Source organism: Phyllobates terribilis, unplaced genomic scaffold, assembly GCF_046119375.1.
Source record: "Phyllobates terribilis strain yellow unplaced genomic scaffold, ASM4611937v1 Scaffold_8__6_contigs__length_399053987, whole genome shotgun sequence".
Lineage (NCBI taxonomy): Eukaryota > Metazoa > Chordata > Amphibia > Anura > Dendrobatidae > Phyllobates > Phyllobates terribilis.
The window spans coordinates 134,642,720-134,667,726 of NW_027362768.1; the positions used below are offsets into that span (position 1 = coordinate 134,642,720).

The 25,007-nt window shown below is 43.7% G+C and overlaps 1 protein-coding gene across 8 annotated transcripts in view; it reads right to left on the reverse strand.

Moving 5' to 3' along the window:
* Positions 1 to 4,043: 4,043 nt before the first annotated feature.
* RASAL2 (RAS protein activator like 2) overlaps positions 4,044 to 25,007 on the reverse strand; it is a 296,425-nt gene continuing 275,461 nt past the window's right edge. For 5 of the 8 annotated variants that reach the window (XM_073643346.1, XM_073643343.1, XM_073643350.1 and 2 more), the window contains 8 exons: positions 24,371 to 24,607; positions 19,705 to 19,906; positions 13,938 to 14,137; positions 11,246 to 12,107; positions 9,919 to 10,056; positions 8,875 to 9,077; positions 8,703 to 8,790; positions 4,044 to 4,477 (listed from right to left, as the gene is read on the reverse strand). In XM_073643346.1, the coding sequence (XP_073499447.1) occupies positions 4,313 to 4,477; positions 8,703 to 8,790; positions 8,875 to 9,077; positions 9,919 to 10,056; positions 11,246 to 12,107; positions 13,938 to 14,137; positions 19,705 to 19,906; positions 24,371 to 24,607 (2,095 nt within the window). In that variant the 3' untranslated portion in view covers positions 4,044 to 4,312. Of the gene's footprint in view, positions 4,478 to 7,435; positions 7,464 to 8,702; positions 8,791 to 8,874; positions 9,078 to 9,918; positions 10,057 to 11,245; positions 12,108 to 13,937; positions 14,138 to 19,704; positions 19,907 to 24,370; positions 24,608 to 25,007 lie in introns of all 8 variants that reach the window. The other 3 variants (XM_073643347.1, XM_073643344.1, XM_073643345.1) reach the window with 2 other exon arrangements.

Sequence of the window (25,007 nt, forward strand, 5' to 3'; positions counted from 1 at the left end):
CACCGTGCACCAACTTTTCTGTATCCCAGTTGTCCAATAATTTTCATCACACTGCCCTTACTGAGGCAAATAATGCCACACAATTCATCTGCAGTCATCCGGCGGTCACCATGAATGATGTCATTGACTCGCTAAATGTTGCTTGGAGTCACTGCGGTTACTGGCCTGACACTCCGCATTTTGTCAGCCAATGGTGATGGCCCTTCAGCTGTGTTACAGCGACGAACCCATCGTCTAACAGTACTGACATCCACTGTTGAATCACCGTACACATTTTTCAGTCTCCCCTGAATTCGAATGGGCGTTTCACCTTCTGCATGCAAGAATTCAATCACAGAACATCGTCTAATACGAACATCGATGTCAGCCATTTTGCAAACGGATACAGTCCTGCCACCTGTTGGTGCAGGAAGTTGCAATTGCTGTGGATTGGAGAAGAAGGTTTGAGGAATTGTGCCAAATTCGAATATTTAACATAACTACCTTATTTAAGGAGAAAAAAAATAGGAGGCATTACTTATTGACTGACCCTCGTATGCAAACTGGTCCATGATCCCCGGTATGCGGTAAATAGGTCCGGCACCATTGCAATAGAAACATGCCCATATCATGATGCTTGCACCACCATGCTTCACCGTCTTCAGAGTGTACTGTGGCTTGAATGCAGAGTTTGGGGGGTCGTCTGACAAACTGTCTGCGGCCCTTGGACCCAAAAAGAACAATTTTACTTTCATCGGTCCACAAAATGTTTCTCCATTCCTCTTTAGGCCAGTTGATGTGTTCCTTGGCAAATTGTATCTGCTTCAGTGCATCTCTTTTTTTTTTTATCAGTGGGACTTTGCGGGGACTTCTTGCTAAGAGATTAGCTTCACACAGGCGTCCTCTAACTGTCACAGTCCTCACAGGTAACTTGAGACTGTCTTTGATCATTCTGGAGCTGATCATTGGCTGAGCCTTTGCCATTCTTCGATCCATTCGAATGGTAGTCTTCCGTTTTCTTCCACGTCTCTCTGGTGTTGCTTTCCATTTTAAAGCATTAGAGATCATTTTAGCTGAACAGCCTATCATTGGCTGCACTTCTTTATAAGTTTTACCCTCTGCAGTGAACTTTTTAATCAAAATATACAACATGTGCTGGCTTCACCCTTAAATAAGGGCCCCCTGATTCACACCTGTTTCTTCACATAATGATTGACCTCACTAATTGAACTCCACACTGCTATTATTTTGAACACACCCCCGTACAATTAATTATTCAAAGACAAACTCAAACATGCAGATCATGAATGCGGAGTCTGTTGGTTTTCTTACAATCTACTGCAACAACTCGTAAATTTTTGACATGAAGTAATTAGTGTTGAGCGAGTATGTTCTGTCCGAGTACGCTCGGGCCGAGCTCCGAGTATTTACAGCTGCTCGGTGATATGTATGAATCGCTCCCGTGTGCATGATTTGCAACTGTTTGACAGCTTTAATACATGGGAGGAATGACGGCAGACGTTGATACAAAGTAGCACAAAGCAAACGTGACTCCAATCATTAAGTACATAACTTCCTTTTATTGTAGATATCAACAATATTAAAATAGCTAATTTCCTTACTGGTTTCAAAAACCACTTTAATTATCCACAAAATCCCTGGATGTTACAGAGGAGAACAACAAATAAAATGAAGAAAATCAGCGGAGGGATGAGAAATAAATAAATAAAACACGTGCGCACGTCGTCCTCTCGCATCAGTCACTCTAGAATCCGTTCACACCGGTTGATTAGCCCTTTTTGTAGAGTTTGGTATCTAAAATCCATCAGAAACCGTAAAGTCAGTACACCCCTCACCCACTTTGTTATACGGACAGTGGATTAAGAAATCCAAAAAGATGATTGGAAAAAGTCTTTACTTTAATATGAGCGACAAAAATGGTGCCGTACCCAGGTAATATGAATGACCCAAATCCTAAGTAGGGTACAGGAAATGGTGTACCCTACATAAAAAAGGGGCACTGTGACATCACGGAGATATTGAGGCACTAAGACATTGTAAAGTTGGCCTAGAGATCAGTTTTAATTGTTAAATTGGACTATAAAAACCGAAGTGGAGCTTGGGTTGGATGCAATATGGCCGGGTATACAGTTTTGATAAATGATGCCCATGATTACCGGTAAAGGGATAGCATTGCCTAAATAGTATAGTTAATGATAAAAAGCTGTCCAGTGTCGATAATTCATCCAATCTTACAAATTCATTCATCACATAAATCCGCAATCATACAGCGCTATGTCATTAGTCCCAAACTCTCAAGATTCATGCCTTCCTACTATTAGGTGCAAAACATTCTGTAACAACCAGGGTCTCCACAGATTTACATTGTACAAGATAGTTCACAAAATCTGCAATATGGCCCTTGAAACTAACACTCTTAAATCAGCAGGAGATGGGTGTGCTTAATCCCTGACCAGAAAAAAATGTAATAGGGTTTCAATAGGGAACCTGTCCTGTGAAAAATGCATTATTATCTACAGGCTGCATGTTACAGAGCAACAGGAGCTGAGCAGAATAACATATAGGTTGATATATATATTTTTTAAAGATTCTGTATAACTTGTATTTCACTCAATCTTTCTTCCTAAGCTTAAGAGTCCAGTGGGCGGGTCCTACCTTATTTATAACCGCCCACTGGACTCCTAGAAGAATCGGTTGTTTAGATCAGGGTTCCCCAACTCCAGTCCTCAAGGCCCACCAACAGGTCATGTTTTCAGGATTTCCTTAGTATTGCACAGGTGATGTAACGATTGCCTGTGCTGATGATGGAATTATCACCTGTGCAATACTAAGGAAATCCTGAAAACATGACCTGTTGGTGGGCCTTGAGGACTGGAGTTGGGGAACCCTGGTTTAGATCACTGCTTTATACAAGTTATACTAATTCTTTTGAATAAAACAATGTATCAATCTGCTCACCTCCTCCTATTCTATAGGCTGCTACCCTGCAGTTTTAAAGTGAGGGGTTCCTTTAAAGCGTAAAGAATTGAAAGATATGAAATGAATCGATTGCTATTGTATCAATGAAAGTATGAGAGCTCTTCAGTGCTTACTCTAGACCGTCCATACATCAGTAGCAGTGTGAAAGTCATCCATCAATCAAAGATTATTCTATTGTTCTGTACACTTTGGGATAAAAAATATAGCAGTATGGGCCTACGAATCCACACAGGGACACATTCGGCTGCGACTTCCTTGTGTGGCGATAATGTCGTCATGGGTGAACTGTAGAATTTCATTTTACAACCAAAAATATACATATATACACATCTGTAAACTTCAAAATGTAAAAAAAAAAAAATATAAAGCAAAATCAATAAAACTATTTAGGGGGTATGGTCCAGGGGCTTGTGAAATGTCGTGACCTAGCGTCATCGTCCTCAGTTTGCAGCCATTAGTGTTACGTCTACTCCAGCGGAAGGCACTTGCAACGTAATGCGAAATGCTTTGCTGGCATCGCCATGCATCAGAGTCAGGTCTGAAGCTTCTACGAAAGAAAACATACTCGACTGGTTTGGTCTTTTCTGCATTTTGCCCTGCAATATACATAAAGAGAACCTGTCACTTGACATAAATATGCCATGTCTTTACCCGGTGTAAATGCTGCTGTTCTCCTGAATCCGGCGTGGTTTTTCTTTCGCTCCTGCGCCTCTCCTAGCCTGAGATTTGGCCTCCTCTTCCTTTTTAAGTGAATCTAGTCTCTTTAACAAGTGGGTGTGGTCTTAAACTGTTCTCTATTGGATGCTGCTTGTGCACCACACCCACTTGGCTAAAAGACAAGATTTATATACAGGAAAGAAGAGGCCATATCTTAAGGATGGAGAGGTGCAGGAACAAAAGAAAAACAACGCCGGATTCAGGAGAACAGCGGCATTTACACTAGGTAAAAAAAAAAAGACATTTATGGCAAGTGACAGATGTGTGTGTGTGGGTATTGGTGTGATATATACAGCTCTGTCTACTACACTTTTATCTGATTGTTTCTCTTGACAAGTGGTAAGCTAACACAAATAAAAATATGTAATTTTTTTCGTGTTTTTTTTTTCTTTATACATATAAAAAGATCTTCTACATATTATTAATTTCCATTTGGTATGTTACATATCAATTTCTGTACAGAACACAATGCAGTCACTCTGTATTTACAGTGCGCTATGGCGGGAATCCATCCATAGCCGCAAAAGGCGTAGTTAGGCGTCACTCGTCCATGGACTCTCGCTAGTCGTTTGGTTTAGCAGCATTGGAGAGATGGCACGGAGGTCCCGACTGGAGACTAGCAACTGCTGTTCTTGAACTCTCCGTTCTCGGTTATGGACAGTTTGGTGGGGTTGGTTGGAGAGATTCCGTTCCGCACTTGTGAGCTATAGCGCTCCTTCACTTGCGTTAGTGCACTCATCAGGCGCGTGTTGGCTGCGTCCAGCGACATGATCCTCTTCTCCTAAAACAGATCAGACACCTTGTAAGAAATTGCAGATGTATGTTCTCCGGAGGAGTGCACCGGGCAGACCTGACTACTTTCTTTTATGCAAAATGGAACCTTCATCAAGCACCTAAAATACTGTTGTCATACGGACTGTCTCCATCATTAGGAGTATGGACTGTCTCCATTATTAGAAGCCAGACTCTTGGTATGTTTTAGCACTTCTACCAGGCGGAAACAACCTACTAACTGGAAGACATTGAAAACAGATGTGTACCTATATTCTGCAGTTATGTTCTAGCCTCGCTCCACTGTTGGTGAATCTAGTAGCCCATTAATGTGCACAGAGTGCCGCTACCATTGCTGCAGTGGGCATCCTCTAATATTATTGTTGTTGGCAGGAGGTCGCCTATGTAAATAGGGTCAGTATGATCTCTGTAGGGACAGTATGATCTCTGTAGGGACAGTATGATCGTATTATCAATCATTCTGTTCCGATAGGTTTATTGGACGTAACCGAAAGCTTGTTCATCAGCAGAAATCGTCGGAATGGGTCTCACCTGGGACCTTTATGGCATATCGATCGAATATGTCACAAATGTCCGATACAATTGGGGTCCCTGCTGGGACAATGGGGTCATGGTGCACACTGTTAAGAATGGAGAGGAGACATTCCCAATAAATATGGTAACCTCAGGGTATCCATCTGGTTTGATCTCCAGAGATTAAGTGGTGGAGGCCGGCAGGTGGCATTCAATTCCGCTGCAGCGCCACCACATGGAAAATGAGACATTGCACAGTGCCTATTGATAAATCAATAGGATATCTGTGTAACGCATGGACATGATGAGTCCTCCAGAGTTGTAGAGAGGACCCAGATCAGGACATCTCCACCTAACTTTTTAGGATTCCCTGAAAAAGTACTTAATAAAGGGGATCCCCGACCTTACAGGACAGCACTAGGATTGCGCTAGGGCTACGAATAAGGCGTTAATGTTCCAAAATTACTAATTGTAATACTTAAACGGAGATGTGCATTGAATGTTTCATTTTGCAAAGAAGAAAATATGCTGTGAATGGACGCAATCATTCAGGGGTCTACAAGGAGGACACAGAACCTAACAGGAGACAGTGTAACGGATGGCTTGTTTCGCCGGCAGCGGAGGAGACACAGCGACATAGGAGTGAAGCAGCCAGAAGCTGGAACTGAAAGGTTGTTCTGAGCGTGGGTGATGGGAAGGTAGTGAAGGTTTGCTCAAAATAAATCAGAAAAAAAACAATAAAAAAAACAAACATAAAGGACCAAAAATGCACTGCTCCAACCCCATTCCAGCTCAGAGGGTGTGGGAAGGGAAATGGGGGCTATAAGCCTGCGGGGCTCGGTAACATACCATCCTTACACCTGCACACATTTAAGGCGGACTCCATTGTAGATTAAGAAGGCACCGGATTGAATATTGCTTTCTACACGACTATCAATATAACCTAGTAGATACAGGACTGGAGAATACACAGAAACATACAGAGTAGAAGAGGTCTGTACTACAAGAAACGTGATCTCTGCAGTAGATGGTGCACAATAAATGTCCTAGTCCATGGAGTTGTGAACCATCCTGATAGCTCCCAATACCACGCTGATCTAGGCCCCCATAAACATTCAATTATCGTGGGATGGACCTGCTGATTTCGGCTGGAATGGACACCATCTAATGAGAATTATGGCCTCCCAACTCTTCCCCAACAGATGTTTCAGAGTTAATAAAAGTTTGGGCATGTTGAACGCCAACGCCCGATCCTTTTGTTCCCGAGGGAGATAAGTTGTCGATGCCAGGGGTTTCTAGCAGCAGCATATTTCCATGTCCGTATTGAGAAAAACAAGCATGCTCAGCTAAACTGAAAGTGCACACCCATGGGGGCGTCGGGCGAGATAGCGGTCAGTCAAGCAAGTTTTTGGATGACAGCTATCTAAGGTGTATTGGCTCATAACTTGGGATAGCCAACGGGCTTGATACTGGTGATTATAACAGTGAGGGGCCCTTTAAAATGCCTGAATAATAGTGTTGACTGCAAGATGGCGGTATTCTTTTTCTAATATTTTAGCTTATCCTACTATAAGAGGTTTGTAACATGGAAAGATGATTTGAAGAAGATAAATGAAGCTTAAAAGGGATATTCCCATCCCAAGATCCTATCCTAATATGTATTAGGTGTAATAATAATAATATTAGCAAATACCTCCAATTAGAAATGTAGTATAGTTCTTCTGATTTACTGTCTCTTTCCTCATGTGCAGGGCATTGCAGGACCTTAGGTATCCATAGTTACGACCACTAAAAGCTAACTAACTGTCACCATATGAGTGGTCATAACCATGGATACCTAAGGTCCTACAATGCCTGCACATGAGGAAAGAGACAGTGCATCAGAAGAACTATACTACATTTCTAATTGGAGGTATTTGCTAATATTATGTTTATTACACTTACTACATATTGGGATAGGATCTTGGAGATGGGAATACCCCTTTAAACTTCAAAGCTTGGGAATGGTGAAACTACCAAAAGACAAGACCTCTATGAAGACAATGGATCCAACGATCTTATAGTAAGGCAAGAATAAACCAGGAGAGGTTTTCTTTGCTAACAGGACTAATATTGGACTGACTCTATAATGGAAGGAGTAAAATGTTGACAACGTTACCGCCCAGCTCCGGCCCCTGCTTATCACCCCCTGCGGTGCCCTAAATGAGCCATAACCCTTAAAGTGGCTGCCTGCACTAAATGTATGAATGGAGCAAGCAATTATGGGAATGTAACGTGGTGTGTGAGGGATGTAGTCTGTATACGTCTATTATAGCTATAGGGTCAGGGCTCAATGAGAACCCTGAAGAGAGAAGGAGCTGGAATGTGTAGGAGGTCAGGCACCGGCCATGTCTGGGGACACTGCTTAGCTATTATGCGCACGTCTTTTACTTGCCTGTTTGCGTTACACTCCCATTAATGACCTGTAATTTAACACAGTTGTGATGAGACTAATATGAGAGAGAAAGTCAGTGGTTATTTTATTTTATTTTTTCCTTGGCGAGGAAGGAAACCGGAACCCCACACTGGAAGCTTTGCCGACGCCATATAATGACACAAGACAGATGGTGTGAGGTTCACAAAGGACACGGACATCTATACAGGGAAGTGATTTTTATACTGGCTCGACCAGCCCTCAAACGCTGAGCCATAGCTAGACTTTCTTTTACCTGGGTTAAAGGATTGGTTTTCTGCTTTTAGCACTATGTCTCTTTTTCTCACCCTTGGGGAACATGCCCTTTTCCCCACCCCCTCCCCATATCTACACCCCTGCTTACATTGAACGTGGCACTGAATAAAACCTTACATTCACAGAGGGTTTTAGAATTATCATCTCGCCAACATTTCGGCCAGAAATAATCAGCTGACCTAAAAACGGAAGGTATCGTCATACAGAGGAGGATTAGGTGAACTTCGGCTTTCCAGCTGTTGCTGGATTTAAACATGTAAGCGGCCAAACTGGTTACCTAACTGGTGCTGCCCTCTGCTAAGGATCCTTTCCATCAAGATAGTAAAGGAAAACTGCATCCCTTTAAATAGTGGGGACTTGCACGGAAAGTCAAAACACTTTGTTTTCAATTCTATTTTACCCCTGACTGCTCTTCCTGGCACTGAAATGTCATGTATAAACCCTTCATAAGAGTACTGGTGCACAAGCAGAACAGCCTGATCCGTGCCACACTTTTACGAATGGAGCATGCACGAGATTTGGGGCAGTGGAGGCTGCTGTAATGCTTGATTGACAGTGCTGGCTTCTGCAGAAATCTTGCGCATGCGCCGTTTGTAAGAGTTCTAGCATGAGCTGATCAGCTTTTATCCTTGGAGTCGTTGTGCAACCTGTTCTGCGCCAGTACTTGACGCACGTTCAAGATTTCAGTGGAAGCAGAGTTGGCAGGTGCTGTCAATCAAGTACGACAGGGGCGAATGACATGTACATGAGAAGGTGCACTGAGTACCTAATTAGCATCTAGGAATAAAGGATGATTTAATAAAAATAAGGCAACAGGTTTTAACATAAAAGGTCTGATTTTTCTCGCAGCCTTGGAAAGCGAAATCCAACAAGGAGAGGTAAATAACTATGTTTTAGCTGTTTCTTTTCACCTTTCCATATACGTGAAGTCAGAATAAGTGCAGTAAGGTGCTCGGCGGGGGAAACCACATACCTGTGCATCGATGATTTTCTGCTTTGCATCGATGACAGCCTGCATCTCCGCATGATCTTTTTTCAGTTCCTCTTCCACGGCGATCAGCCTGGAAGGAAAGAACATAAGTGACGTGAGACGTGGCCTACATGCAGAGATAAGGAGAAGCTAGAGCCTCTTGTCTGAACCTCACCTGCTGATGACACTTTTCATTTGGCTGTCCTTCTCCTCCTGCTGACGCCGCAGTCGATCCTCGCTGTCCTCTAGCCTAGATTTGTATTCCATTAGTAGCTTCTGCATCTGTTGCTCCTGCACCAGGAGCCGCCTCTCATATTCCTCCAGGCGACGGCTTGAAACCTTCAACTTCTCCTTTAGTTTGGCAATCTCTTGCTCATACTGGGAAGCAAAGCAGAGCAAGTTACTGGGGACACAAAAGTCCATTCTGTGTCACTTGAAGATACAATTATCAAAGACCGATTGTCACTTCCAAACAGAACAGGTGCATATTAAGAATAGCCATCTCCATATATAACTAACAAATAAAGTAGCACTATGTAGCGCTATAGCACGTAAACATGAAATATATGAAATTGGAATTCAATTTCTGCTCTACAAAACAGAAAAAATGAAGATACTTAGTGTATAAATTGGCCAATTCATGTATGCCCAGCAGCCACGGCAAGGCGATCTTCTTTGCTGGGGACCTATCCTAATGTGATTTCTCTTCTGGGCTGATCACCTACATATATATATGGGTAAGTAGGATCCTGCTTTAATTAAAACCCGGCTGCTGGGCATACAAGAATTGGCCAAATGATGTGCTAAGTATCTTCATTTTTTTCTATTTTCTAGGGCAATAATGCAATTCCAATTTCATATATTTCATGTTTGCATGCTATAGCGTCACAGAGTGCAATATTATTTGTTACTTATTTGAAGATACAGATTGGACTTATTTTACGTCAGTTCTTAAAATAACTTTATAATATGCCGGTTGGTCACTCCTGATTGGGGAAGTGGTTTAGTTTTACAACCACAAATGACTTTACAACTGCATGTACGATCTTTCGATGTTGCCTAATATTGACTGACAAATGAGTAGATAATACAATTCTAGACTATATTAATAATGGACGTAATAAAGAATTACTTTACGCCATCGGTGCAGAGAGGCTCATATCCATAGACAATGGACAGAAAGGCAAACCTCCTGCCATCCATTTATCTGTGCACTCACCTTCTCTGCAGGTTTTGCTTCTTTATTACTTTGGTCCGCAGTTTCCTCTTCCTCATCTTCATACTGGCCATTATTCAGCACCCACGCGGCGGTCCTCTCCACCGGGGACATGGTTGCAGACTCCACAGGTGACTGTACCTAAAGAACAAAAAATGACAGGTATAAGGAAACAGAGAATTCTCCTTATATACCAGTGCAGTGAATAAATAAGTGGAAATAAAAGCACTATTTTAGTGCATCAGCCACTCTTTTGCTTTAAACTGATGGAATCAGAGAGTCCATTCAGCATCTAAACACATTCAATATCAGCATGGTTTTCCGACATGTGCACGTTTTCATATTGTTCACGAACATGACTTTACAACTAACAGCCACAAGGAGGCAGCATTGTGCCGGCAGACTGAATCACACTGTATACAAGTTACCGCTGCTGCTTTAAAGGGCTCTGCAGCAACAAAGTCTTATTTTATTTGAGTTATGCAAATGTTAGTTATTTCCATAAATTGATAAAGCTCACAGTATATTACAGGTCTATTATTATCTTCTCTGCACCCGAAAGCCTTCACCCACCCAACTTCCTGAGAAGCAATATACAGCAATTAGGCAGTGACAGAGCCCTGTGACTTCCGGATGGAGAAGCATCGCCTCCTGAGCCAGGGCAGACCTCCGAAGCAGCCTGCACTAGATTCATGAGGCTGCAAGTACATGAGTAGGTCTCTGTAACTCCACTCCACTCTTAGAGATGAGGTTCCTTATCAGTCTACTATTACATAGGTTATCCAGTTTGTATTTATATTTCCCTGCAGCACTCCTACAGGGGAAATTGAGTATTACACATTGCCCCTTCAGATCAATTATCCATGTAATGAAGGCTAAGTCAGGTTCTCCAGTGATGACTCCTCTAGGTAACTCCTTTCCGTACTGGCCAAGAGATGAGGATACCGAACAGAGGACCCCTGTCTATTAACTTAAAATTTCCAAAAAATATGTATGAAATAAATAGGCCATATAAACTGGATAACCCATGTAATAGTAGATTGATAAGGAACCTCATCTCTAAGAGTGGAGTGGGGTTACAGAGACCGTCTCTCGCTCCTTAGGACCCCTCCTGACAACCATTGATCTGAATGTGGTAGTGGGGGCTGCAGGGAAACTAAACCTTTACTTCCGGGTTTCCCATTGACTAATACATCATTGGGGTCCCAGCAGGACCCTTTGTAGTAGCGATTGTCCAAAGCAGAAAACCTCTTTTAAGTATATAAAGCTGAAGAGATCAGATAGACGAGTGAACAGGGCACGTGCCGGTGATAGATGCCCACTCCCTTACCTGCTGCGTCTGCTGGCGGTGAACGGCTCGTAGTTTGGGTACAGGGCTCTCACGGGACGAAGTTGACTGCTGTCTTGACCGGTTTCCATTCTGCACAGGCTCAGCGAGTAGTGTGGCAGAAATGCCCGACATGCTGCCTGTGCTACGTAAGGAGGCACTGTGTGGCAGAGACTGTGGGGCCTTGGCTCGAGCACCAAGAGCCGCCTGGTCGGTCTTTCGGATCTGGGCTTGCCCTGTGCTGTTCTGTCTTGGCAGTGCTATAGGAATGGGTCTTTCCGGCATGGTGTGCCGCCTGCTGAAGTCCTCACTTTGGGTACTCCTTTTGGTGAAGTCTTCCATACTGCTGTTGCTTGGTCCGCTGAGGATGAATTCCTCACTGTTGCTCTGGCTTCGAGAACTGGCAGTGCTTAGGTTTTCAAGACTAGAGTCCACAGATGCTTTGGGCATGGTTGGCGGAGGGTTGTTGAGGTGGTACACAGGGTTTTGGAAAGATAGGGGCTGCAAGCTGCTCTGCTGACTCAAGGCTGGGTGCAGGGGTCTACGAACTTGTGGAGCACTTTGTGGCGTGTTCTGGTTATCCCGTAATTGCTTGATGGTGGCTACATGTGCAATAGACAACTGGCTGCCAGTTAAACGCAATGGTGGCTCTTGAACGACAGAGGAACGCTCGCTGGTATTGACTGTAGAGTCCTGCAGGTCCATCAGGGACACGCTACGCCCATTGGGGAGCACATTGTCCCTCTCATCTTTGTCAGAATAAGACATGCTTTGTGTTGATGCTTGCTGCACAAGAAGCAATGTTTTCCCCCTGAAGTAGTTATCTGCATTTTCAATGGCTGGAGACTTCAGCTTCAGAAGGTCACTGTACAAAAATAACCTCTAATTAGACATCAGAAGCCGCGGCAAATTACCAGGTAAGAACTCACATAATGACATTTCTGGGATCGCTGCCCTCCTCAGCTAATGTAACCAAACTAAATGTTTAGCCCTGATTATGAAGACTCAATGTAATTAATGCCTAAAAGTATTACAGGAAAGGACCGTAGTCCAGCACAGGAACGGTCACATCAAAGTTACGTCAGTTGTCACTGATGCATATTAATAAAATCCTGATAACGGCGACTGATTGCCCCAGAGAATTCCTTTAACGGTTCAGCCACCTGGTGCACACAGGGGCCAAAGTTAGAAGCCTGCACAGTGTCTAATATGGGGCGATAGTGCTGGATACTGAAGATACAAGCATGTTTTAGGAAAGTGAGAGATGCCATTTGGAGATTTTTTTTTTTAAAAACTGTAAAAGGAGTCACTCCATCGAAGACAATCCCTTTAATATAAGAGTAGCTGTTAATTTAAAGGAGTTGTCCACTACGCAGACAACCCTTTCTCACCCTGAATGTTTTCCTGCGTTAAAATAAAAACAGTTATACTCACCTCCAGTGCAGGCGCCATTTTAGCGGTATCAGCAGTCATGTTCCCGGGGCACAGGGATCACTTGACATAATTTGAAGTGAGCCCCGGGAACATGACTGCTGATACCGCTAAAACACTAAATCAGCACTGCAGTCACTGTGTCCGCCTTCGGACAAATCGAATATCAAGAGGAAGTTAGAGAGCAGCCGCGGCCCAGATTTCCTGTTGATGTTTGATACGTCCAAAAGCGAGGACAGTGAAGGCGGAGCTGATTGAGCGCAGGGCTTGCGTGACATAATGTCACGTGAACCCTGAGAACAGGAGTGCTGTTCCGTATGGAACAGCGCCAGCATGGGAGGTGACTAAGTTTTTTTATTTTAACGGGGGCAAACATTCAGATTGAGAAGTGGTTGTCCTAGTAGTGGACAACCCCTTTAATAATCATCAGATGCTCATTTTACCTATAGAGACCACTAGAGGAGAAACGTAGCATTACATGTAGCCATGAAGTTGTCTGCCAGAGCCCTTGGATGGCCACACACAATTATTACATATTGGACAAAACACCATTTTTAACCAAACATCTAATGTGTATGATAATCTCTGATGGCGTTAAAGATGGTGCAGATAGATTTCAACTGACTGATCCTCTGGTTCTTGAGAAATCTGTCAGCAGCTTACTCATCTTGTCTTACTGAAAAATACGCATGCTCGGCCAAGCTAAGCGTACATGTGTATAGGGGTTACATAGGTTGAAAAAAGACCTAGGTCCATCAAGGTCAACCTTCCTCCACCAATTCTTGGGTCAGGAGAGATAGCAGATTGGCCAAAAGCTATGTAACGTGTGGGAACAGTCTTTCAAGATCCAAGTATGAACTGCAATGTCCGGACTGGCTGTGGGTCTTGTGACCCGAACTCAACACCCCAATCAATGCCTATGAGGCTGTCGAGTTCTGGTCAGGATACCTGAGGCCAGTACTCAGATCCCGAAACATGGATGTGTGAAACCATCCTTAGTCTTGAGCAGGGGACCTCATGTACAGCTCTGGCAAAAATTAAGAGACCACTGAACAGTTTTCTATTGGAAAGCATGGAAAGACTGGTGGAAAGCATGTAGACTTGAGCTGCCCAGATTGGATCACTACATCACACACAACAAATTTTGGCACTTTTGCTGACTATTCAGCACAAATGAAAATAATTTGCATTACATCTGAACATATTGTATAGACCACACCAAGAATAATCCAAGGATAATACACATTGACTATATGCTGCTCACCTGTCTGCAGGGTCCTCAAAGATTTTCTGGAGGCCTGAAGAGAGGCTGCCACTTACATTCGGAGAGGAGCTGTGCTCACTGAATCGTCGTAACTGTTGCTGGATGGGAGTGGGATTGGTCAATGATTTGGTGATGTCCGTAAGGATACGTGGTAGCGGTCCCAGCTTTTCCACGGTGGCCTGTAGGAAGGAATTTTCACCCTGATTGGACAACATGCGTGGCAACGTCCGCCATTGTGACGGGGAGGAAGGCCAGGAGGGGTTCGGAGGGCAGGTGTTGTATTTGTTTGTTTGTTCATATGAATATGTGAGCGCATGGCATGAGCGGAGAGCCATATTATCAACCACGATGTGACGGATGGAGGAGACGGGGTGTAGCCAGGCATCGGGGGAGGAGAGGGCAAGGGAGAAAAGGAAATAGAGAAGAAATTAGGACTGCTCAAATCCAGAAGGAAAATAATTAATTCATGCTTAACATAGCTAAAACTATAGCCATTCCAACTCAAAACAGACATGCAAAGCTAACGGACTACAAAAATGCCAGGAGAGACGAGGGGAAGGTGGCACGGGGTCCAGAAGTTACATGGGCCTCTGGGTTAGAGAGTGGGGGCATGCGTCCATTCTAGTGACAGGAGGAAGGACAGAAAGGTTCACGGTGTTAAGGGGAGGATGACTTCTCTAAGGGATCAGCCAGGTGTGGTAGTCAGTCTGTTACTGATGGATGATGTCAATAGGCCATGGAGATACTGTATGTGAGATTGGCTGATCGTGGCGGGAAGAGGGGCACAATCGGTGAAATATGAGGGGGTATCAGACATCACAACACAGCTAGCGACAAAACCGCAAGTCAGAAGACAGAATACATAGTAACCCATTGGAAGAAAAGCAGAAATCATCACGCTCACTTAACAAGCCAACTTACCAGTAAGTGCTGAGAGAGATGGCATCATTTAAGAGAATATATCTTTAGGACTCATTTTTATGGTATTCACATGAGATCTATAACATATACAGTAGTACAGTTATATGAAAAAGTTTGGGCATCCCTATTAATCTTAAGCTTATTGTTTTATAAAAATTGGTGTTTTTGCAACAGCTATTTCAGTTTGATATATGTAATAACTGTTGGACACAGTAATGTTTCTGCCTTGAAATGAGGTTTATTGTACTAACAGAAAATGTGCAATCTGCATTCAAACAAAATTTGACAGGTGCATAAGTATGGGCACCTCACCAGAAAAGTGACATTAATATTTAGTAGATCCTCCTTTTGCAAAAATAACAGCCTCTAGTCGCTTCCTGTAGCTTTTAATGAGTTCCTGGATCCTGGATGAAGGTATTTTTGACCATTCCTCTTTACAAAACAATTCCAGTTCAGTTAAGTTTGATGGTCGCCGAGCATGGACAGCCCTCTTCAAATGATCCCACAGATGTTCAATGATATTCAGGTCTGGGGACTGGGATGGCCATTCCAGAACATTGTAATTGTTCCTCTGCATGAATGCCTGAGTAGATTTGGAGCGGTGTTTTGGATCATTGTCTTGCTGAAAGATCCATCCCCTGCGTAACTTCAACTTTATCACTGATTCTTGAACATTATTGTCAAGAATCTGCTGATACTGAGTGGAATCCATGCGTCCCTCAACTTTAACAAGATTCCCGGTGCCGGCATTGGCCACACAGCCCCAAAGCATGATGGAACCTCCACCAAATTTTACTGTGGGTAGCAAGTGTTTTTCTTGGAATGCTGTGTTTTTTTGCCGCCATGCATAACGCCTTTTTGTATGACCAAACAACTCAATCTTGGTTTCATCAGTCCACAGGACCTTCTTCCAAAAAGAAATTGGCTTCTCCAAATGTGCTTTTGCATACCTCAGCCGACTCTGTTTGTGGCGTGCTTGCAGAAACGGCTTCTTTCGCATCACTCTCCCATACAGCTTCTCCTTGTGCAAAGTGCGTTGTATAGTTGACCGATGCACAGTGACACCATCTGCAGCAAGTTGATGCTGCAGCTCTCTGGAGGTGGTCTGAGGATTGTCCTTGACTGATCTCACCATTCTTCTTCTCTGCCTTTCTGACGTTTTTCTTGGCCTGCCACTTCTGGCCTTAACAAGAACTGTCCCTGTGTTCTTCCATTTCCTTACTATGTTCCTCACAGTGGAAACTGACAGGTTAAATCTCTGAGACAGCTTTTTGTATCCTTCCCCTGAACAACTATGTTGAATAATCTTTGTTTTCAGATCATTTGACAGTTGTTTTGAGGAGCCCATGATGCCACTCTTCAGAGGAGATTCAAACAGGAGAACAACTTGCAAGTGGCCACTTTAATAGCTTTTCTCATGATTGCATACACCTGGCTATGAAGTTCAAAGCTCAATGAGGTTACAAAACCAAAAAGAGTGCTTTAGTAAGTCAGTAAAAAGTAGGTAGGAGTATTTAAAACAAGAAAATGATAAGGGTGCCCATACTTATGCACCTGTCAAATTTTGTTTGAATGCAGATTGCACATTTTCTGTTAGTACAATAAACCTCTTTTCAAGGCAGAAACATTACTGTGTCCAACAGTTATTAGATATATCAAACTGAAATAGCTGTTGCAAAAACACCAATTTTTATAAAACATTAAGCTTAAGATTAATAGGGGTGCCCAAACTTTTTCATATAACTGTATGTAAAAGTTTGGGCACCCCTGGTCAAAATTACTGTTATTGTGAACAGTTAAGCAAGCTGAAGATTACATGATCTCTAAAAGGCCTAAAGTTAAAGATGACACATTTCCTTTATTTTTTAAGCAAGAAAAAAAAAAAGAGTATATATGGTCATTTTTTACATTTACAAAAAAGGGAAAATTGGCCGATGCAAAAGTTTGGGCACCCTGCATGGTTAGTACCTAGTAGCACACCCTTTTCCAAGTATCAGGGCTTGTAAACGCTTTTTGTAGCCAGACAAGAGTCTTTTAATGCTTATTTGAGGGATTTTCTTCCATTCTTCCTTGGAAAATTCTTCCAGTACTGTGAGATTCCTGGGTCGTCTTGCATGCACTATTTTGAGGTCTAGCCACAGATCAGGGGACTGTGAGGGCCATTGTAAAACCTCCAGCTTGGGCCTTTTGAGGCAGCCGATTGTGGATTTTGATGTGTGTTTAGGATCATTATCCATTTGTAGAAGCCATCCTCTTTTCAACTTCAGCTCTTTTACAGATGGTGTTTTGTTTGCATCAGGAATTTCTTGAAATTTCATTGAATCCATTCTTCCCTCTACCCATGAAATGTTCCCTGTGCTATTGGCTGCAACACAACCCCAAAGCATGATTGATCCACCCCCATGCTTAATGGTTGGCGAGATGTTCTTTTCCTGAAATTCTGTGCCCTTTTTTCTCCACACATACCTTTGATCATTGTGGCCAAAGAGTTCTATTTTAACCTCATCGGTCCACAGGACTTGTTTCGATCTTCTTTCGCATACTTCTGACACTGAATTTTATTGTGAGGATGCAGGAGAGGTTTTCTTCTGATGACTCTTCCATGAAGGCCATATTTGTGCAGGTGTTTCTGAACAGTAGAATAGAACAATGTACCATAACTCCAGAGTCTGCTAAATCTTTCTGAAGGTCTTTTGCAGTCAAGCAGGGGTTCTCAATCCTATGAGCAGCTCTCACTGACATTTTGCTTAGTCTTCCATGCCTTATCTTGACCTCCACTGCGCCTGTTGACTGCCATTTCTTAATAACATTTCAAACTGAGGAAAGGGCAACTTGAAAACGCTTTGCTATCTTCTTAAAGCCTTCTTCTGCTTAGTGGGCCTCCACCATTTTCAGAGTGCTAGGCAGCTGCTTAGAAAAACCCATGGCTGCTGTATTTGGCACAAGGTTAGAGGAGGCTGGGTTTTTATAACGCTGGGAAATTAGCATCACCTGGCCCTTCCTAACGATGATAGTGAACAAGCCATAACCCTAACAGGATAATTAAGGTCTGAAATCTTGGTCAAAGTTATCTGAGCACACAAATCTCCAAAGGTGCCCCAAACTTTCGCATCGGCCCATTTTTCTTTTTGTAATTTTTTAAATGCAAAAAAATGACAATATTTTTTAATTTTTTGCCTAAAATACAAAGGACATGTGTCATCTTTAACTTTAGGGCTTTTAGAGATCATTTCAACTTCAACTTGCTTAACTGTTCACAATAATAAGTAATTTTGACCAGGGGTGCCCAAACTTTTACATGCCACTTAATATAATGCATCTTTGCAGCAGCTTTTCTACATTATTCATTTCCATACACTGAACACTCAATTTCCCAAAATTGCTTCTTCTATTCTGTAGGAAGACACATCTGCCATCTGAGATGATAAACAGAGCCACTTTAAATGCCCTGTACACATTAGATAAAAGCAGATCAATGCTACCAGCCATCTAATATAGATGATGGGGAGGCCTCCAGAATCTGCCATGACAGATTATATCGGAAAGACATAAAGATCAGGCGGCTGGAATTCAATCTTTCAATTCTTTTGTTAAGCGGAAAGCTAAAGCCGCTGCCAAGTGATTCTGGCAGCGACCCTTTCATCGAGAACACAGCAGAGCTCCTGTGTATGGAACGGAAGATATTGCAGTCAGCCGAAAGATATTTGTGCCGACTGCTTGCTAACGTGTATGGCCATGGTTCAGGTTTGTCTTATCATGGACAACACATTTAAAAGGGAGCTGAATGTAGCAGGTCTGGGTCCCGGGCGAGAGCTGATTTTGCGAAATATTTCAGCAGAAGTGGGAAAGGAAATTTACTATTACAAGGCATCTGTATTGAGGAGCGCTGCTTGTTAGTGTCTCTCCACTTCAGGTTATAGAGGGGAACACATTGACAGAGGAGGTCCTTGTGGGACATTTTCAGGTTATGGTCACGAGACAACTTTTTCGTCCAGGGTACAGAAAATCCACCGCAAAAATTGACTGGGGTGAAAAAAAAAAATCACATATCGGTGCTCTAGAAACCTCTAGTAGAAAAAATACATAAATATATAAAATGGGCACAAGAAAAAAGGATGATTTTTTTGTGCCTATTCATTTGCTTATGAACAGAGCTTTCTTGAGTGCTGCGGCAATGATTTGGCTTGATAGAGAAAGATTAAAAATCCTGTAGGTGATAGCGTGTGGGGAGACTGCCATGGGTAAAGCTAAAGAGGAACATCATGCTTCCATGTGAACGGACTATTTGGGCTAATTTTTCATCCAGGGCAATTTTCTTTGTCAACCAAGTCTGTGTCATGTCAGAGTCACCAATGTAATCGGTGTAATGACGGGTTTGGCTTTCATGTTAGAAGATGATCCAGTAAACGTTGTGTGGCGTAATCACAGAACGCTATAATCACCAGCATCTGCACCTGGATGATGGGATGTGTTACTCATGGAAAAGTATGGGTGCAAAGTGACCCATCTACCACACCACAACTCCGATGGAGGATAAAACAGCTCTATGGTGACTAAATACACTCTCACAGTCCAGCGTTATGGGATCAGTGGACAGAAAACCATATCATATAGTCTAATTTCATCCACTAAACGGAAAATCCACTTTATCAGACGGTAATGACATTTCAGGTCCGGCTGAATCATCAGCGATCAGTAGAGAACGAGGCGCTGCCGGTTATCCTACAGCGCCTTATGCAGAAAATCTAAACCTCCATTAAGATAAGAGATTTCTGGCCAATATAAATAAAAACTAAACTAGACATTTTCCAGGCGAAAAGGCCCCCCGGTCCTGTGTGCATTTTACCTTATCGAGCTGAGACACCACTTCCCACAGGAGGCCGTGCAGCACCGAGAGCTCCCGGCCAAGGTCGATGTAACCTTCAAATCCCGGCGTGTTCGAGATGGTATCTGGGTTGGAGATTTCTTGGAGAAAACGTTTCATACCACCCCACTCGTGCTCCAAGAAGTCGTTCATGAAAGCCATGTATTCTTCCTTATTGCCAAATCTGGTTAAAAAGAGAGACGACACTAAAGGTAATAATACGGACTGCAGTTTGCAAGGTCATTATGTGCGATGTGGCAGCACGTGGGGGATTTTTGTCTACTGCCTGTCATTACATGTTACAACAGCCACATCAATCAGGCACATACAGGTGCCCCCATTACTTTCCTGCATACATGACCTGGGATCACCGCAGGCAGCACGGGAACATCGCAGGTGGATACACAGACGGCCCGAAGGCTGCACGACGTCATGTAGAGAGTGGCTGTCTAAATGCTGACGTAGGACAGGACACTCACTTCAGGCAGGATCACATGTAGGGAACTTAATGCAAAATTTATAACAGGAGCAGCAAAGTCAAAATGGATGAAATGTGAACAAATTTCATCCAAATGCTGCGGAAATTTTATGCATAGACTTTCTTCTTTGAGTAGCATGAAAATTTTTTCATTTGCAACAATCTCCAAATCTGCAAGTTTATTAAGAGTATGAAATACCCGCAATGATATTTGCTCAAAAATAGTCTATTCTCTAGCACTAGCAGAAATGTAATTAAAACTTAGCCTTTAATACTAGAGGATAAAAACATTGGTGGAATGTGCACATATTAAAATAAAACTAGAATACTTACGCGTTTCGGGTAAAGAAAAAACCTCTGATAAAGGTTTTTTTTTTTTTCTTTACCTGAAACGCGTCAGCATTGTACATTTTTTTTTAATATATGCACATTCCACCAATGTTTTTATCCTCGGTTATTAAAAGTTTAACTACCTTTTTGCTGGGGCTAGGGAATATTCTCTCTTAAAATATTTTTTAGCTATCTGACCTGGAAGCCAGACCATAATCCATGCATCATGCCCACACCACAGATTGGCTACTCTGGAAGTTTCCTGGGATACTTTTTCCTAATAATGGAGTAGTGAGCTGAATTGACATTTTCTTTAATTTTTAGCAATGATGTTTACTACTGTGGATATCATGTCAAAAAATGGTGTGTGTGAGCAGCATATGTCGCCTTTTATATTGTAAAGGTTAAAATACTTAAAGAGGCACTCTCATCAAAGTTTTTATCCTCTTAATATATTGAAATTATCATATTATATGGCACGGTGTACTTACAATTGCTCATTTTGCCTTTCTACCCAGATAATTCTTCTCTTTCCCATTGAGCCTATGACATCATGTGATTAAAAACTGACTAGCTGAATCCTTCTAAGCTCTATGTAGAAACAGGAGGTCAATTTTCTCTGCACAAGTCATAAGTCACTGCAAGAGTCCCTGGCAGGGGGGATGAGGGAGCAGCGGGGTCAGGAGTTGAAAAGGGGAATCATTTTTGCAAGGACAAGAAACTTCCTGTTTCTACATAGAGCAGAGAAAAGAGAAGAATTAGCTGGGTAGAAAGGCAAAATGAGCAAATGTAAGTACACAGTGCTGTATAAAATGATGATTGCAATATATTAAGAGGATAAAAACTTTGATGGAAGGAGGAGGAGTGCTTCTTTAAGGGTATCAGCAGTATAAATTGAGATGCTGCAGATTTCATAAACACAGCATTGGTCAATTTATGCTGCAAATATTTTTTGTACCATGTACATCAGATTTTTGGAGATCTCATTCACAATGCCGGTACTGCAGCGTATTTTCTGCACATAAATCCACAATGATAAATTTGCTGTATCGCCCCTTGGGAATGTAACCTACAATAAAAAAACTCAATGTATTCAACGCTCCTAGTGCTCCCATGGCAAAGCTTCTCTGATCCCCCCCCCATTCCAATGATGACGTGTCATCATAAGTCAGCACTGCAGCCAATTATAGGCAACAGTGATCACATAATATCATGTCAATGAAGGAGGCCGGACCAGGTAGCATTACCACAAAAGTGCCAGGGAAGCAGCAAATCTGCACTAAAATCCACAAGATCAGCCACTCCGGATATCCCTGCAGCAAATCCTCTACATGGGAACCTTCCCTTTGTGATGCACATACTGTTTGTATTCATCGTAGGCATAAAAGACCTTACAAGTGCTTAAAAGGAATGGAAAACGTGACACACTAACAATTATCAGTAAAATAATGTCTCGAGCTCCAAGTGCATTAAGGACACATGCAGAAATGACAATCTCTAAAGCAGGGGTCTCAAACTCAGCTGGCGTTATCGGCTGCACACGGAAAAACATTTAATTTGGGGGGCCATATTATTTGCATGACAAAGTGACATTTTTACTGATACCATTTTATTTTCTATACACCTTTTGAACTGGTCCTCATCTTGCAGACATAGTCTCCCCCTCCAGGTCCCCCATATTGCAGACATGGTCTCCCCCTCCAGGTCCCCCATATTGCAGACATGGTCCCCCATATTGCAGACATGGTCCCCCATATTGCAGACATGGTCTCCCATCCAGGTCCCCCATATTGCAGACATGGTCCCCATATTGCAGACATGGTCCCCATATTGCAGACATGGTCTTCCATCCAGGTCCCCCATATTGCAGACATGGTCTCCCATCCAGGTCCCCTATATTGCAGACATGGTCCCCCATATTGCAGACATGGTCCCCCATATTGCAGACATGGTCCCCCATATTGCAGACATGGTCTCCCATCCAGGTCCCCCATATTGCAGACATGGTCCCCATATTGCAGACATGGTCCCCATATTGCAGACATGGTCTTCCATCCAGGTCCCCCATATTGCAGACATGGTCTCCCATCCAGGTCCCCTATATTGCAGACATGGTCCCCCATATTGCAGACATGGTCTTCCATCCAGGTCCCCCATATTGCAGACATGGTCCCCCATATTGCAGACATGGTCCCCCATCCTGGTTCTTATCTTGCAGACATGTCCCCCATCCAGGTCCCCGTCCCCCCAACACTGCGCACAGGGTCCCCATCCCCCCAATGCTGAGCACAGGGTCCCCGTCCCCCCAATACTGCGCACAGGGTCCCCGTCCCCCAATACTGCGCATAGGGTCCCCGTCCCCCCAATACTGCGCACAGGGTCCCCGTCCCCCCAATACTGCACACAGGGTCCCCGTCCCCCCAATACTGCACACAGGGTCCCCATCCCCCCAATACTGCGCTCAGGGTCCCTGTCCTCCCATACAGCACTCAGGGTCCCCGTCCCCCCCATACTGAGCACAGGTCCCCTGTGGTGTATTTCACATGACGGAGAAAAAAAAAAAAAAAAAAAAAGAAAGATTCTCACCTGTCCTCCGTTCCCTCGGCGTCCTTTCTGCACCTGTGGCCCGCAGGCACATAGACCCCGTAACTATCGCGGCTCTCTCCAGCAGCTGGCAACATCAAGCGCTGTAATGCAGTGCCGGCTCTCTGCACAGCAATACCAGTGTCAGCCGCCGGCCTATGAGAGGCCAGCAGCTGACATCTGCACATGGCAGTGACGTCATACGCCGCTGCGCTGGGACGCAGATGTCAGCTGCTGGGCTCTGATAGGCCGGCGGCTGACACTGGTATTGCTGTGCAGAGAGCCGGTCTCTGCGCGGCAATACACTGCATTATAGCGCTGATGTCGGCGGCTGCTGGAGAGAGCCGCGATCGTTACCGGGTCTATGTGCCTGCAGGCCTCAAGAAGCAGCCGGAGGGGCCGCGTGTTTGACACCCCTGCTCTAAAGCATGGATGTCAAACTCAAACACACAGAGGGCCAAAATGAAAACCTTGGAACGGGCACCAGTCTTTCATACAGAATATTGGGGCCCACACAATCCTCCATACAGAATAATGGGCCCCACACAGTCCTCCATACAGAATATTGGGGCCCACACAATCCTCCATACAGAATAATGGGCCCCACACAGTCCTCCATACAGAATATTGGGGCCCACACAATCCTCCATACAGAATAATGGGCCCCACACAGTCCTCCATACAGAATATTGGGCCCCATATAGTCCTCCATACAGAATAATGGGCCCCACATAGTCCTCCATACAGTATAATAGGCCTCACATAGTCATCCATACAGTATAATGGGCCTCACATAGTCCTCCATACAGTATAATGGGCCTCACATAGTCCTCCATACAGTATAATGGGCCTCACATAGTCCTCCATACAGAATAATGGGCCCCACATAGTCCTCCATACAGTATAATGGACCCCACATAGTCCTCCATACAGTATAATGAGCCCCACATAGGCCTCCATACAGTATAATGAGCCCCACATAGGCCTCCATACAGTATAATGGACCCAACATAGTCCTCCATACAGAATAATGGCCCCACATAGTCCTCCATACAGTATAATTGACCCACATAGTCCTCCATACAGTATAATGGGCCCAACATAGTCCTCCATACAGAATAATGGCCCCACATAGGGGTGGTGGTTCTGGTGTCGGGGGCCAGGTTTGACCCACAGGCCACACGTATGCTCTAAAGAGAAGAATTATGGCAGAAAGTGATTAATAGTGGTTGGGAACCGTTTATGGTCATCACTTACTTTGCAAAGTTGGCAAGGTTCTGGATCACCTTGGCTATGAGTGTCAAAGTCCGGGAAGTGCGATCATCAGGATATTCCTGCATCAGGCCAAACAGGCTGGGGGACATGATTGATGGGCAGAGGAACCGGAGGAACAGGGAGGCGCTGATCAGCCGCTCGCTGATATCTTGCTTGCCCCTATTGATACATTGTTGCTTCCAAGATGCAAAGACTTCTTTCAGCTCCCTGGGAAAAACGCTGTAACAAAACGGAAGAAATGCAATGTGAGAAGATGAAACCCACATGAACTATAACGGCTGCAGCAGCTCCAATACAACATCTAGAATGGTCGGATTCACTCTGCAGATCGCTGGTTGTGACGCCATTCTCTGCAGCTCATATAAACAGATGACATTTAATTTTGGACTAATAATCCATCGGTGTAACTGGAAGGGGCGAATAATATTAATAAATAGGTTATATTTGTCCTTTGGGTTTATGCAGCAACCACAGAAAGTGCACAGTTACACAAGGAGTTCTGTGTGATGTAAACACATCCAATCATTGTGCGGGGAAACAAAGGCCGCATTCAGCCCGACATAAAAGGCATTGCCACCATTATAACGTGGTGCTGTGACAATGTGACGGAGCTTGGCAC